This window comes from Struthio camelus, chromosome 11 (genome assembly GCF_040807025.1).
Source record: "Struthio camelus isolate bStrCam1 chromosome 11, bStrCam1.hap1, whole genome shotgun sequence".
Lineage (NCBI taxonomy): Eukaryota > Metazoa > Chordata > Aves > Struthioniformes > Struthionidae > Struthio > Struthio camelus.
Window position 1 is genome coordinate 7,814,273 of NC_090952.1, and position 16,458 is coordinate 7,830,730.

General features: G+C 49.0%; 2 protein-coding genes across 6 annotated transcripts in view; one reads left to right on the top strand and one right to left on the bottom strand.

Annotated features, from left to right (window-relative positions):
* The first annotated feature begins 390 nt into the window (after positions 1-390).
* On the top strand, positions 391-6,246 carry FGF16 (fibroblast growth factor 16). Its single transcript, XM_068956888.1, has 3 exons — positions 391-756; positions 4,845-4,948; positions 5,478-6,246. Exons 1-3 carry the CDS (start codon positions 483-485, stop codon positions 5,721-5,723), a joined length of 624 nt encoding a protein of 207 aa, XP_068812989.1. The 5' UTR covers positions 391-482; the 3' UTR covers positions 5,724-6,246.
* Positions 6,247-8,890: 2,644 nt separating this feature from the next.
* Positions 8,891-16,458, bottom strand: part of ATRX (ATRX chromatin remodeler) — an 88,375-nt gene continuing 80,807 nt past the window's right edge. For 4 of the 5 annotated variants that reach the window (XM_068956588.1, XM_068956587.1, XM_068956589.1 and 1 more), the window contains 4 exons: positions 14,389-14,514; positions 13,317-13,412; positions 12,659-12,787; positions 8,891-11,879 (listed from right to left, as the gene is read on the bottom strand). In XM_068956588.1, coding sequence (XP_068812689.1) covers positions 11,601-11,879; positions 12,659-12,787; positions 13,317-13,412; positions 14,389-14,514 — 630 coding nt within the window. In that variant the 3' untranslated portion in view covers positions 8,891-11,600. The remainder of the gene's footprint in view (positions 11,880-12,658; positions 12,788-13,316; positions 13,413-14,388; positions 14,515-16,458) is intronic. The other variant, XM_068956591.1, reaches the window with a different exon arrangement.

Consider the following 16,458-nt stretch of genomic DNA (forward strand, 5'->3'; position numbering starts at 1 on the left):
GCATCCGCGGGGCTCGCGCCGTGATTTCACCAGCCGCGCCGCCGCGACCTGCCAAGAGCTGTTCTGCCTCACTGCAATGTGTAGCTTTTTCCTGCCATTTTTTTTTTCATAATAAAAGAGGGAGTGAAGCTTTTTTTTTTTCTTTCCAAAAAAAAAAAAAAAAAAAGCCGAGCGGATCAGAGAAGAAGGGAGGGAAGGGGAAGGGGGAAAAAAAAAAAGGCACTAGCCAAAGGGGATGCCAGTGAGGTGTGGCTTGCATTTAAATATCCAATATGTCAATGTAAGGGGAGTGTGTACGTATATAAAGTGCAGTCCGCACGCGGTAGCGGGACACATCCAGCTATGAGCGGCGCGGGGCGCCCGGCGCGGGGCAGAGGCGGCGCTGGGCGGCCGCAGCCCGCGCTCTGAGGGGCGGCCCGGCTCCGCTCCGCTCCGCGCCCCGCTCCGCGCTGCTCCGCGCTGCTCCGCGCCCCGCCGGCCCCATGGCCGAGGTGGGCGGCTTGCTGGGCGCGCTGGACCCGGAGCTGCACGGCTTGGCGCCGGCGCTGGGCGCCCTGCCGCTGGCCGACTCGCCCGGCTTCCTCACCGAGCGGCTGGGGCAGATCGAGGGCCGCCTGCAGCGCGGCTCCCCCACCGACTTCGCTCACCTCAAGGGCATCCTGCGGCGGCGGCAGCTCTACTGCCGCACCGGCTTCCACCTGGAGATCTTCCCCAACGGCACGGTGCACGGCACCCGCCAGGACCACAGCCGCTTCGGTAAGGGGCGCTGCGCGGCGCTGCGCGGTGCGGAGCGGTGCGGTGCGGAGCGGCGCTCCCGCCCCGCCGCAGGTACCGCCCGGCCCGGTGCCCCCCGCGCCGCCTCCAGCCCTAGGCGCCCCCGCTAGCATCAGTCGGCCCGCGACGGAGGGAAGGCGACTCCTAAACAAATGCGCTCACTCCCCAGCCATGCGGCCGGTTTTATTTGCAATTTCCTACTCTCCCGGCGCTCGGCCCTTCTGCAGGTGCACAAAAACATGCCCCGGGCAAGAGGGCCCGGGGGACGGGGCGGGGGACGGGGGCGCAGCGGCTCAGCCCCTCAAGTCGGCAGCCAGGGAGGCAAAAGGAAGGAGAGAGCAAGTGGGAAAGCAAGACATTCCCGGCTTTTCCTCTGCCCTGGCCCCCGCGGCTTGGTGGGAGCGAGCGCGAGTCGCACGCGTCTCCCGCGAGCGGGCAGGGAGCAGCGGGCTGGAGCGGTGTCGAGAGCGCAGCCGGGGCTTGGGGGGCCGCCGGGGAGCGAGGGCGGAGCCCGAGGGGGACACGGCTGGGCGGCCGCAGAAAGGAAGGAGAAGACCGCTCGGCAGGACAGGCGGGACGCTGCGGATTTACCTCGCCGCCCGGGAGGAAGCTGGAAGACCTCAGAGCCTGTATCGGTGTCACACCAGCGCGGGGATCTCTAATGAGACCGTGTGTAATCTTCGAAAAATGCATCTCAAGCCGCAGGCGAAGACGTACAGTAAGTCTGAGCGCAGCTAGGAAACGTTCCCGCTACTTCGGCATCTAGCGCAGGTGTCTGCGCAAGCGATCAACAAGTCCCATGCCAGTGAGCTCAGCTCTGTTGTCGACGGCTTGCGAGGAGCGTGCTCGAGACTTTTTTATAGTTTTCAAGCGGTTTAACTCCTCGCTGGAAGGAATCCTGCTCGCAAGTGGTCCTTTCTGATGTTTCAGGAACTTCTCTGCTGCTGTTGTTATTTTAAGGGCAGCTTTCTGGGAACAATTTGGGGGGTGAGGGGGGGAAGCAACCCTATTTGTGTCCCGAGCGCTCCGTAAACCCCAGGTGCGTGCGTGTGTAGCGCGTCCCTGCCTAAATCAACAAGCAAGTCATAACCCTCAGGTCAGAGCAAGGTACTAACAGGCTCATGGGGCAAGTGCTCTTTAATTACCCCCCGCAAGACACACACCTTTTCCCTTTGGTGCTGCAGTGCGGCCCGGGTCCCTATGCTACAGGAAACTGAAAGCAAACCCGTTGCATCCGTATGCTTTTTAGTTTAATCTGCCACGTAGTGTTTCTATCGGTTCTTCTTACGTGTCTGTATTCAAGTAAAGAGTTTGCAACGGCAGCGTTTATCTCAGTTCTGTCGGTTTTGGGGTGTGTTTGTTTTTTTTTTTTAAGATCAAGTAAAATGAACGTATTTCCAAGCAAACTTTGGAAATACGCATTAAACGGACTGAACCTTTGGAAACATGCGTTAAACAGACTAAAACTTTTCCTGAATGTTGCCCGGTTGAGCTTACGACGAGTTAGTCACACGGTGCGTTCAATAAATCGAAACATTAGCATTCCCTAAGTGTTTTAGCAGTCAGCATCCAGCTACGTAAACTAGACCAGACTTCAGATATAAAATATTATAGTTTTCTGCTTCAGGGTTTTCCCACAGGTCGCGTAAAATAAATAGTTATTTGTTGTAATTGCAGGACAAAGCTCCCAAGGCTTAGACTGGAATCCTCATGTTCAGATAAACTTGGACTAAACCTTCGACAGAGACTCAAAGCAATAACGTGTTGGCACAAAGCGTTCACCATCTGCATGCAGTAGCCATGAATATTTAAATTCCGATGCTGCCGGTATGGTTTGTATTAGGCTGTCATGTATCGATGCATTCCTAAATTTTGCATGCAGCAGCCGGAGAGGAGCAGCTTGTTACAGAAACCGGCAGGCTGCGCGGGTCTGGGGGGTACAAAGCTAGGGCGAGCGATACCGAGAGAGACCAGGTTCTTCAGGGCACCAGCTCAAAGCTTCCTAGGGGCACCTAGGGGAATATGTAGCAAGCCGACTCGACGGCGTAGTCGAGCAAGCCCGCAGAGCTGCAAGGCGCTTCCTGGTAAGCAGACAACGAACGCGCTCCATGGATGGGTGTCTCGGACCGGGCAGCAGAGGCACGCACCCAGCTGCGCGCGGGATGCGGGCTGCGACTGGACTTTTTCCCCCTGCCTCCAAATGCTGGAAGGGGTTGAGGAGAAGACGGATCAGTATCTGCACCGCCCCATGCCCAGCCATCCCAAAAGCTACAAGATGCGCGAGACGTCCGAGTCTACCAGAGAGGAAAACAGTGAGCCGAAGCCGTGGTGGTGCAGAAGAGAGGGCCGAGGTCCTAACGGCGAGGGGCGAGGGAGGGAAGTCATGCAACAAGGGACCCGTCAAGGGAGGCGCCCCTGGGAAATAAGGAAGGTGAACCAGCATCGTTTCTCCAGAAGGCCTGCGCAGTCACGGTGACTATTCCCTCCCGTCTGCCAAGGACTGCAGCTTCCCTAAATCACAGCTGCCTTCGGGAACGCCACGCTTCATACTTACAAACATGCAGATTTATACAAGAATGACGGGGTGCGGCCTGTTTTTCCTAGAGAAGCCTTCACTCCAGATTTGGCGAAGCCCTCCAGGACTTTTGGAAGGTGGCTCACTAGAGAAGCGCCCCAACGCTCTCGCAGAACTAGCGGCTCCGTCTAAGTGATCACGGCGGGGCCGGGGGGGAAGGGGAAGCCCTTGCAGAAGCCTATCCGTTCTCGCCGCATCGGCTGAGACCTGCCGCATCGAAGAAACGCAAGGCTCCAAAGCGGGGCTGGAGGGGGGGTTGGACTGGCACTAGCACGCCGACAAGAAGGATCCTTCTGGGAACGACGCTGAGATAAATTCACCAGGAAAATCCCTGCCGGGAGGAATTGCTCCTTCTCTGCCTGGTGTCCCTCGTACACCAGCATGAAACGAGTGAGTCCAACCATGCAACTCAATCGCCAGCGAAGAGAGAAAAAGGCCTTGCTTTTGTCCTGGAGGCTAATAAAGGGCGCAAACAAAGCTCTTCTCGGGAACAAGTCTGCTCACAGCTCTGTAGCAGCTCTCAGAGGAGCTAACGAAACCTCCAGAGGAAGTGTCCCTGTGCATTTTGATGTCCAGGCTCTAGTGCACCTGTTCCTGAACAGTTGCTGAGGTTGGTAGCCGAAGCTTTAGGTCGGTAGACATTAAGACGACATCTGTCGTTTCTGTACGCCGGCTTGCGAGTAGCGGCGTGCAAGAGGGGCCGGGGGCCGCCGGCGGGAGGACCCGCTCGGTAATGCGAGAGCGCGCCGCTCCCACCCTCGCGCCGCGCTTTGGTGTCAGACGAATGCAGTTGGAGTCCGAGGCGGATCTCTGCAAACGTTGTCTGAAAGACTCGAAGAACAAGCAGCACGGAAGACCAAACCCCGAGAAAAAGGGCAAGTCCTGGGGGGGGGGGAAGCAAATAAAGGTGTTCTACCCCCAACACACCCCTACAGTTTGGAAGAAACGGCCGCCGCGGTGGCTTGGGCGGAGCGGATGTGGGAAGCGCGGCGCTGTGCAGCAGCGGAAGCGAGTTAGGACGGAGGATGGATGCCCACCTGCGTTTTCTCGGCCTTCGCTCTCTTCTCCCGGTTTGCGCGGGTTTGCGTCACCTTCCTAACGCGGCGCCGACGTGGCCGGAAACGCGCGCGCCTCGTTCAGCGCCGCTGCAAGACGGGGAGAGGCGAACGCGACCAGCGGTGCCCTCAGAAGAGCCCGCCACGGGCTCCCCGTGGCCCAAGGGGCTCGGCGAGGCCCGCCGGGGCGCAGCCGGCCGGCGCGCAGCAGCGCGAGAGGGAAGAGCTGCCCGGCTCCGACCGCCGCCGCCCGAGCCGCGTTTCTGCCTGCCGATAGCTGAAGTGGGATCCCCCCCCCCGGCCCCCCGGCAGCAAAACGCGGCACGGCTTTTCCGAGCAGGAAAGGTCGCTCCTCCTGGGCGGGTCGAAGGCGCGCGGCGGCGGGCAGCTCGGCGCGGGCAGCGCTCGCCGCCTCACCCGCATCCCTTTTGCCGTTGCAGGGATTTTGGAGTTTATCAGCCTGGCCGTGGGGCTGGTCAGCATCCGCGGGGTGGACTCAGGACTCTACCTCGGCATGAACGAGCGAGGCGAGCTGTACGGGTCGGTAAGTGTGAGGTGTTGTGATGACTGCAGCGTTACACGATCGGTTTTACATATATATACGCACACACACACATATATATATGTATATTTTATATATATATATATAAAATATACATATCTGCACGTCACGAGCATGCACAGCACATGCACGGCACGAGCTGAGCCCGTGGCACCTCGGGGCACGTTCATTTTTCGGGTTGTTTTTGTTAGCGCCTTCCCCACGACCCCTTTGGGGAGTGCGGCGGCGGCGGGGGTTGAGGAGGGAGGTTGCCCGTGATTTTCAGACGCAAACTCTCCGGGTTTTGCCGGAGAGCCAGCGCGTAAACTTTCGGTTTCCTTCTCGCTCAACCCAACCCGGGCCCCGAGCTGCGAAGCCCGCGCCGCGGCCAGCGGCCAGCATCCTAAACCAAAAGCCGTAACGAAGACGAGCAGCGTGTGCTGGAGCGCCGGCGCGGCCCGGCCGGGGCTGGGGGGGAGGCGCGTTCCCCTTCCTGCCTTTGACGCGAGGGTGTCTTGCCTCCCCGCCGCAGAAGAAGCTCACGCGGGAGTGCGTTTTCCGGGAGCAGTTTGAGGAGAACTGGTACAACACCTACGCCTCGACCCTCTACAAGCACGCCGACTCGGAGCGGCAGTACTACGTGGCGCTCAACAAGGACGGCTCGCCCCGCGAGGGCTACCGGACTAAGAGGCACCAGAAATTCACCCATTTCTTGCCCAGGCCCGTGGACCCGGCTAAGACCCCCGCCACCTACAGAGACCTGCTGCACTACAGGTGATGCCCGGCGGGCGCCCCGGCGGCGGCAGAGCCCGCTCGCTTCGAGGAGCCGGCCGGCGAGCCAGCCAGCCAACCCGGGCGCCGGGAGGAAAACGAAGCAGGGCCAACCCCCCAAAAAAGCGAGGGAAAAGGGTTTTTTTTTAAAAGCGAAAAAAAAAAATAACGGGTGCGGATGCTGCTGACAGCTCGGACAGGTTACCTGGTCGGAAAACGCCGTTTCACCCGCTAAGGAAGCGCCTCGGGCGGCAGCTGCTTGGGCGGCCCTGGCGCCGGCCGGCGCCGCGTGCACCGGTCCCGATGACGCGCGGTTTCTTCTTTTCCTCCCGCTGTTGGGGTGGGAACGGGGTGAGGAACATTATTCAGATGTACGCATGGATACTGTGCATAAGGACGAAACTATTTATAAAATGTATATGCTATTTATTTTATATATTTATTTATTTCAAAATAATTTTATTTTTAATGATGAGAGATGCTATGACCGGATTTTCATCAGGAAGAATAAGGTCCTACTGAACCACGAGAGGAAAAAAAAAAAAAAAAAAAAAAAAGAGTTTTAAGAGCTTATCGGCAATAAAATTGTCTTTATATTGTAGCGTTCTCGCTGGCCCCTGTTTTGTGGCGTCCCGTAGCAATCAGCCCCGCTTTCCTGCTCGCGCGACGGTTACGAGCGCCTGGAAGAGGTTGCGAACGGGCGGGCTCTGGGGCGGCGGGGCCGGCTGGCTCCCGCTCGCAGCCACCCGTCATTCGTGCACCGAAAACGCCCGTTCTCATGCGATTTGCCTGAAGCCTCGCGGAAAAAAAAAAAAAAATCAGTGAAGCAGCAAAGCTTGGCTTTGGCTTGGGTGGTTTTTTTGTTTGTTTGTTTGTTTGTCTCCTTCATCACAAAGGGGTCCCCCCCCACCCCAGGGCTGTTCCTCAGGCTCCTCCGCTGCACCCTCCGGCTCGGATCCGGGAGGGCCCAGGACGATGGCGCCGCCGCAGGGACGGGCGCGCGACCGCGCCCCGAAGAGACGGCCCTGGCAAGCGGCGAAGCGCGCGGCGGGTTTACCGACAGTCCCCGCGGGGAGGCCGACGGCATCCCCGGCGCGGGACGCTCGCTGGGGGGATGGCGGCCTGCTCCGGGGGGGGCAAGCGAACACCCGCGGCGGCCGGCGGCAGACGCCGCAGGACGGCCGGCTGAGCACCATCGGCAGCCTGAACGCGACGGCGCGGGAAGGCGAACATTGAAAGATGAACCTAAATCAAGCGGAAACACCCTCTTTTTCTTTTTTTTTTTTCCTTTCTTTCTTCTTATTTTTTTAATTCTCCCGAAGCTGACTGCTTCGGGGGTGCTAACTTCTCTGAGCTGCCCCCTGGGAAAACAGGACGGACGCAGGGTAGTATCAGCGCCGGCTCAGCTTGGGTCAAAGTCCTGCAAAGGCAGCTCAACCCGCGACCTCCGATCCTTCCCTGACCGAACCGGGGAGCGCTTACTGCCCCAGCCCCGCTCCCAGCCCCGTCGGGCAAGCGCGCAGGCTGCGGGGAGCGCGCCCGCCGCCCCGCTGCCGCGCGTCAGCGAGAAGCCGCAGCAACGACAAGCGCGTCTTGCGCGACCCCGTTATAAGGGAAGGTGCCGTGGCCGGGGGGCGCTTCGATGAAGCCCCAGGTAGGTACCTGCAACAGCACGCCTTCCACCCGCGCCCCTCGTTTGCAGAACGACCCCCCAAAGCCGCCCGGCCCCGGCCCCCCGCGCCGGCCCCCCCAGGAGCTCCCCAGCCCGCGCTCTGCCTTCCGGCGCCAGGCAGTCGGCTCGGCCCTACGAGAAGGTCGATCGTTTTCACGACGCCGCGCGGCGGAGAAGCGCGCGGGAGCTGGGGCGCCGAGGGGCTGTGAGCTTGCCCAGGTGGGAGCCGCTGGGGCACCGGTCCGCCGAGCCCCGCCAGAGCTCGACGCGACGACGGATCGCGGAGGCGCCTGCTAGAGCCGGAGGGTGCAAACGGGCTTCCCGCGACAGCCTGCCGGGTTTGGGAGAAGTTCAGCCCTCACCTACCTACGCCGCAAGCTTGTACAGCTGACGCTGCCAAACCAGCACTCGTCTTCCCACCTCCTGCTGGGCGTATTTAGGACATTTGTCTTTCGTGCGCATGGAAAATTTATCCAGTTCCGAAACTCATCTCTTGCTTGAACTGATAATTTACTTTTATTGACCCCGCTCAGAGCAGTTCTGGTTTTAAGGGTCAAATTATCAGTCTTCTAAAGGAAAAAAAAAACCCTAAATAACCACACACACGTACACAACCCCCAACCCTGTCTTCATTCGTCACCTAACAGCCCCTAACCAAGACACATCAAAACGTCACCATTGAGCCCCAGAGCACCGAGCAGGGCCGTTTCCGTACCGGGGACCCGACAAGGGACACTGCCCCAGCTTCAGGGGCAACGCCAAGATCCGGCCTCTCCCTCCGACCTCGCCAAAGGTCTCGTGTCCGTTCCAGCAGCGAGCAACTTACAGAGATGTTTTAAAAGGCTTTGCCCATACTGTCCCTTAATACAACTCAATCAGGCTTTTAAGAACCGATTATTTTCACATCACGCAAGATTTCTATGGCATGTGCACTCGGTCAGCTAATTTTAAGACCCGCTGTACCACCCAGAGCAGAGACCCATCTCGTGCCGTGACCCGGCTGCAGCGCTGGCCAGCATCCACCAGGAAGGGGAAATACCAGGGACAAGCGTAGGGCTACCATTCACACTCAACTGTCGCACGATTTTTTTGTGAGTTTTTTTTTTGTTTTGGTCCGACGCACTTAGTAACTAGGAAAGGAAAAAGTACAAAAAAAGAGATTAAAGTATGTCGTGGATTATTCGAGTTCGACCAAGGAGACCAACCTCACCTCACGACGATTTATCACTGGTGGGCAACACCTTCTCCTTCATCATTTTTAACAGACAGGTTGGCTGCAGAAGCTACTATTAACTTATACAGTTTGAAACTCTGGCCCACAACTGTTTTCCCTACACTAAATCGAGGACCAAATCCAGAAACACGTACCTCACTGCGGAGGAAACGAGAGCTCAGCTGACAGCCCAGTCTTGAGTTAGCGATTCTCAAAAGAAAAGCTCCTCCTCAGACGACATCCCTGAAGAGTCAGTACTGTACTGCAAATGTAGCACAAGGCACATTGATGTATTTTGGTCACTTTATTAAATGAGATATTAAATAGTTTAAGTTTCAACTACTAAACAGCACTTTGAATGGTGAAAACACAGATAGTATATCGTCATACTTGAATGCTTCTTCTCTTTAAAAACACATTTCCAGTCCTTATATATATTACAAAACAGCCTTATAGGAAGAGGTGACACCTTTTCTATAGTACTTAGGATATTTAATACAGAACTGAAAAGCCATCTAATAGAAACAAAGGCAAGTCTTCACAGCTGTATGATTTCAGCAGCCAAAGCTGGTTGATGGACTGAAACATTACTATACAACTGGGACAAAACATATACAATATCACAATACTAAGCAAAAACGCTTTACATCCAAAGGAATAAACAGGTTACAAAATGTGGAGAATTTAGCAGGCAAAGTTGTATTACAAGCAACATTTTTATTCGTCATCTTAAGCCATTTCAACTAGTTAAAACATCTAAAACAAATATAAAAATGAGCCTTTTATTATCTTACTGATGTATGTTCCGTCTTTAAATATTTGTTAAAGCTTGATGTTATACTCAAAGCACATCGTTATGCAGCTAAAATGTCAAGTGAGAAACATGTATGCAAAGTGGTCCAAGTTTTATTTCAATGCTTATCTCCGATTTCTTCTTCTTATGCATTAGTCTTCTGTTATCCATAGTTTTGTCCAGAATGAAAAAAATGTGCCTTTAAATGTTGCCTAAAACTTCCACATTTAAGTCTTTGAGTTATTGTAAAACTCCATTGAACATTCCCAGGTTTGGTAGAAGATATTTCTCTTTTATTCATGACACGTAGGAATATCAGAGAGAGTTGCTCAGAGTACATTTGCCTTCAAAGGTTTGTCTCAAAGTCTCTTATTGTCATGTCTTCTAGTGTGAACACACCTCTTTTTGCTCCCCTCCCCCAAAATTAAACAAATTTAATTGCAGAGCTGGCAAAGCACTAGAACATACCGAGGGTCTCCTGTGGTATCTTGTAACAAAGACTCCAAGACAGCAACTTTGTGAGCTGGTTTTGCAACAGATCAAACAAACTCTGTTCAGATCACAAATCAAGTTTCAATCACAAAACGAAATATCGCATAAGATCTGCATATTCAGATGCAAAAAACACTTGTCCGTTCAGGGCAAGAACTCAAACTCCTTGCAAGAAAGGTTCCAGAAACCCAAACAATTTTTGTTCGTGTCAGCAAGCCAGAAGAGTCCAGCAAAATCCCTCCATCCACTAATTTCTCAAGAACTCTCCATCTGCTCTCTATACTCAATACACCATTGCATCAAATGTTCCTGTCGCTTATTTTACCCCCAGATTCTAAACACCTCTTTTTTTTTTTTTTTTTTTTGAAGAATCAACCAAACTATACTCCAAGGAAAGCCCCATTTGTGTTTGATCAGATCTTCACAAGCACAGAAAACGTGGGTAAAGAGAGCGCTACTGATATATAATAAACCATAATTTTATCTCTGGTCTACATAAAGAAACCAAAAAAAATCAAGCTCTTTTCGTACTATATTATGTTCTCACACAAACGAAAGGGAACGGGGAGGAGTGCATGATAACCAAAACTCTTATCTAAGAGAGGAAAAGTTATTTCACAATTCTGGCAGCTCTGGAAGTTGCTACACAGCACTTTCTTGGTATCGATTTTAAATCAGCAACGGTTCTGCTATTTTAAAGTTGTTTATAAAACAGGGTTTGACCCTAGCCACCATCACTACTGTAACCCCCAAAATACCAGGAATTTACATTTCTTGGCCCATCTCCCATTGCCGGCAATGGGAAAAGACACTAGCACCAGCATTAAGGAGTTAACAGAAATGTGCTTTGTATTGGACTCCGCATAGAGTAAAATAGCGCGTGAAGGAAAAACATCTCCAATTCTAAGATTACCAGTTGTTATTCCATCACATAAAACTGAAAATAAAAAATGGCAGAAGACTAGAGAAGAACAATCATCTTCCCCAAGTCATGATTTAAGGCTGTATACACAGTTTCTATATAACTGCACGACTCAGAAGTTTCAGAGCAGTAGTATTTAAGAATATTGCACTCAATTCTGCTTCAAAAAGAATGTTCAGTTCCTATGTTTTATTCAGCATAGATGATATAGTATGAGTCCAGACCTCAGTCAAAAGGAAACTAGACTATTTCTGTTATAATATTCCCACTAATTTCAAGAAACGGGTAAGCAGAAAAGTATTCCATAATTTGAGGAATCAACTCTAATCAAGAACTCAGCTGTGTACAATTCACATATGGTATACTGAAACATACAGATCTGTAGTCCTTCCTAAGCTTCTCAAATCGGGTGATAGCTTCATAGCTACTAAAAACAAGCATAGGAGTTTAGACAGGAAACCTGTGGAGCTGCTACTGTTACGGGAGGACTTGTTTTCACTGAAAACAACTTGATATCTCCTGTACTCAACATATGTAAGAAGATTCTAGGCAACATCACTGACAACAGGGAAAACATTATGCCCTAGTTAAACAAAGCTGAAACGCTAATATGGAACATGGCATTTAAGGGGACCAACCAAACTATTTATTCTTTTTTTCTCTTTTTTTTCTTTTTTTTTTCCCTTTTTTTTTTTTTTTTTTTTACAGTTGAGTTCTGTTAAGCCATTGATTCCTAAAAAAATAAAAGTTCTTTCTCTGATTTTAACAATCCTTTAAGCTTTTAGTGCAAAATCACATTGATTTCCCTTGGGAAGGCCCTGGATTTTTGCCTCTCATGGGGGGTGGTGCTCGTTGTAAGGGTGGTGGCTGCATACCACCCGAAACTGACTGATACATTCCTCTCATATCTATCTGTTGGTAGTTGGAAGGATTCATGATTAAATTGGGAGGCTTTGGCATCATGAGATGACTCATTGCTGCTTGCTGGTAAGACATTTGCTGCTGTTGCTGCTGATTGTACTGCTGCTGTAGTCTTCTGTTCATAAGTATCCTCTGAACACAACTGATCAACTGTGAAGGGAAAGCAGAGCTGTTATGAGTGCATGACCGTCTCAACGCTGCAAGTATCAAGTTCAGAGTTAAAATCAATTTGTTAGGGATACCATGGCTGAAGGAGAAAGCACTATTGTTATCACCATCACTAATGTGATGGCATTCACAAGCTGATTACTGTAGAAACTATTTAGTAACACCATTCAGGGCTAAGTTCTTCTAATGACTCGCCTATTGTATTGCACCCAGCATTTAGGGAAGTTGCTATGGCAACATGCACTACTCTGGGAAACTACGCCCAGGTATAAGTTACAGCATTTTTTGTGAGGTACCATTTATCATCACTTTGGAAGTCCTGCCTGCTGACTGCCACTAAACGTATGTTTTCCTAACGTCAGAGGAGAAAACTCTTCCCATCGGCATAATCCGGGCAACTTTCAGGTTTTGCAAAATCATTCTGAACAAAAAACCCCACTATCTATACTTTCTGGCTAAGAGGCGCCTTTCATGAGTTGCTTGCTTAGTTCTGGGAAATAGATTTCTCTTCAAGCCACACGACCTTCAAGCAAACAGAAAATTTGGACCCCTATTTTTTGAGAGGAACGAGCGATGGAACGCAGCACACTGCAGAAATCAGCACCTCCCGAGGCTACGCCAGATACAGAGCCGGCTACTACCCGACCCAATGAGACACGCGCTCTGTATTTAGATATCTAAACACGTATCTAATTTTATAAGCAGTTCAACATCCCAGTTCAAACACAGCCAGTCGGTCAAAGAAATTGTAGGTATTTTACCATCTGTTGTTTAGTCAGGACATCGTTATAGATGGCTTCTCGGCGCTTAACGTCAAGCTCTTGGCTTGCCTGTCTGCTTAGGGCCAGGGCCTGCACTTGGCTCTCTGTAAGTGTTACATTTTCTTTCCACTGAAAGAGAAAAAGAGCAATGATAATTGAGGTCTCACATTTTCTTCAGAGTCACATCAAGAGTTAAACTACAACCACATTTCCAGTAAATGTAAAATTATACTTCCCTGTAATTAGAAGTAATAGTCATCAATTCTTTAAACTACTAATTGAAATAATATATCTCTAGATTATTAGGAAAAAGAGAGTAATGCAACTGCCCAAAAAACCTAGAGATGGACAAAAAATAGGGAGTACTTCCTACCTGAATATAAATATTATTCTTAGCTGTAGGAAGTCAGCACGTGCAGTGCATGGCAAATAATAATGAATCTAAGCTGCTAATCCCACAAGGCTGTACAACATCTAGACACCATTAACTGTCACTGCAAGCTGCAGTGATAAAGGTCAACACAAATTGGAAATTAATTTTTTTTAATAATACAATTAACTAGCTGAATGAGCATACACAATAGTCACTTCTTCGCTTGATAATGCTTAACATTTTCCCATATCCTGGTCCAAACCTACAAATATCTATTTCACTCACTATAGTTGAAATTATGTCTTCGAGGGGCTGAATTCTTGCTGCAGTTACATTGTTGGTTGCTTCCACAACTTTCTCTCTTCCTTGATTAATGAGATCCTGAGAAAACACCAGGAAATTAATTTAAAGCATAGATGCAAAGAGCACATCTGTTTGCCAACAGTTTATAAACTTCCTTCTGCTTATGCATCTATACTTTAATTACCTTCTTCTCCCAATTCACACAAGGCAATGCATCTGGGTAACAAGATGGAATCTTAACTTCCACACATCTGAACTCGAGAATAGAGTAACTGAACAGAATACACAAATCTGCCAATTTTTCCAGTATATGGTATTTATACAAACTATTTGTTTACCCAGGGGTTTTCAGATCATCACAAGAGTGCTACTTTTATACTTGGGCAAGTTTTCTGTGGTGCTGATTTTGATGACATTACATCCTCTACTCATTCTATGTGCTCAAACCACTACAATCTCTTCTAACATAATGCTGGCAGATACGTAATATACAGGTATATTATTCAAAAGGTATGTTCAATACAGAAGGATCCCCGAATTTGCCCGCTTTGCTGGAGGGTCTCATTTCCGTAACGCAGACTCCTCACCAGACACTAATCGGTGGCATAAGACAACTGTGCTTGAGCTAACTGCAGGATACAGCCTTGCAACGTACTAGAAAGAAACGTCATCAGCTACTTCGGCTAAGACAGCAAACTATGACATGAGATAACTGAGGAACTGAGCACGCTTTCCTCTCTCCCATTCCTCCTTGGGGAGGAGACAGATGGACGCAGAAAGCTAGACGTGGCAATGCCTGCAAAGGATGGAGTTGATCTTCCAGGATCCTGAGATACTACGCAGGTACAGACCTTTCAACATCTATGCATACTGGTTAAATTTCAATTGAAGAGACCTATAGCTACACCAGAAAAATTAACTGTTGCAAATAGGAGACAATTTCATAAATACTAGGCTATTTAAGAGTAACATTAGCTATTGATGTGTGACAGAACAGTAAGCACATGCACACAGCAACACAGACACGTCACGCTGTTTGAACTTCACTACTCACCTCCAGCTGCTGATTACTCATTGCTGACAGAGCTCCCAAGTTGAAAGGAATATATGGCGTCTGAGAGTTGAAATTTGTGGGAAGCATAGTGGTCCCAGTCGGCATGTTGAAACGCATAGTCAGGCCCTTAAAAAAAGAAAACACACACACACACAAAACGCACTTACAAAACAGTTTGAACAACTGTCATAATTCACGTTCTCCGGTAATAACCCATAAACTAGCACAAAGAAACAAATCAGCTTAGAGAAGAATACAAGGACTGTACATTACACATGAAGGCTAACCTGTCTCAGCATAACAAACAGCATTTCCAAACCTGAATTCCAGAGGCCGTTTTGATTACAGGGGAACCTAAGTGCTGGTCTTCAGTTAATATCAAAGTTTAGTTTAATTATAATTGTTTGGCACACTACGGAAATAAACTACCAAGGTTTGTTACTATGTCTTTAAATTGCTTGTTACTATGTCTTTAAATTGCTTGAGACGCATCTTTTAATTGCAAAACTACCATTTAATGTTGATTTTGATATATCTGATTTTAATCAAATTTTGAAGAACTGAAATGGATAATTACTACATGTTCTGGCTAGACTGAAAATGTTACAGACGTACACAAAACAGAAAAAGGTCTTCCAAAAATTAGTCAGACATTCAAAAACTGGCAGAACAGGATCAGTCTACCCTTAGCAGAAATACCATAAACAGGAATTTATTGATGAAGGCTCCTTGAAAATTCTTCTCTATACTATAAACTACATTGTTTTCCAGAAGAAAAAAAATCTGATTAAAAAAGCTAATAACAAAATCAGTCACACCTAGGTCCTCTAAGAATTTATGCTCATTTAAAACAACACCCCACCCCACCCCCCACCCAAAACACACGATCAGCACAAATTAATTCAGATGAGCATAACGGGAAAGGAAATGCTTAAAAAAGATTGCTGGCTAGCAAAGCCTTACATCGACTTCCAAGCCAAAAAAAAAAAAAAAAACATGGAAGCGATTTTTGCTTGCATTGTATGCTTTAAGAACAGAAAACAACAATGTTCCGACGAATACGCGCAAAAGCTAACGAACTATTGTATGCTATTTTTGCCCTGTATCTGAAATTTTAAAATTGCGCATATACGTACGCACAGAGGTTATCCTTTTAAATACACATTAAGGCATCTACTAGATTCATCAGCAGGAATATAAAGCTTATCTCCCGTATGGATTTCTCATAAGGCAATTTCAGTGCCTTATTCCTGATTCTTCCAGTAGTGACTTCCAATAACCTCCTCATTATTTCAATACCTTCCTACTTCTTCTCCCTCACAAAGCCTTCTCCCAGTATCGGTCATCTGTTCACTCAGTATCGTCAGCAGCATTTTATCGAACCCACTTTTTGTCCTTGCAGATTACTGATCAGATCTGAATACCAAACTTTTTTCCAAGAATTTTCTACTGTTACATTCTGCACAGAAGCGCTTGATCCTACCAGTTACCCCAAGTTACCATTCTCCTTTGACAGTAACCTAACCGGAGCCAATTTAAGATTTTCTTGATTCTTTTGCCTGCTTAAAATATTTTTATTTTTTAAATCTGAGTTACCAATCATTGAAACTAAACAGAAAACAAGATTTTATTCTCCGAAGGAAGAGAGTTCAGTTTACTTCCTGCAGGGACTGCTCCCTCCGACTTTTTGCCTCCCTTGCCGTAATTCAAATCAAAGTAATTGCAATACCCTCAGCTGCTATCTTCTTGGAGAGGTTATAAAATCTTTGTTAAACATCCAATTTCCGTTCCTACTACTTTTTTTTAAAGTGTACTAATTTCTGACTTTTGGTAGAGGTAATCAGAACTCTCTCTTAAGAAAACAGGACACAGGGGATGATAAAAAAAGCAAATTTTGTGGCCTTTCCTGGCAGATGCTTATTTTTGCTGGACTGTGGCAAAAAGTTCTGAAATCAAACATACGTCTTCAACAGAGCTAGAAACTTCCCTCAGCTTGTAAAAGTGAGGTATTACACAGGACACCAGGCCAGTTTTACGAAACAGAAAAACGGGGTGTAAAAGGAAAACGCA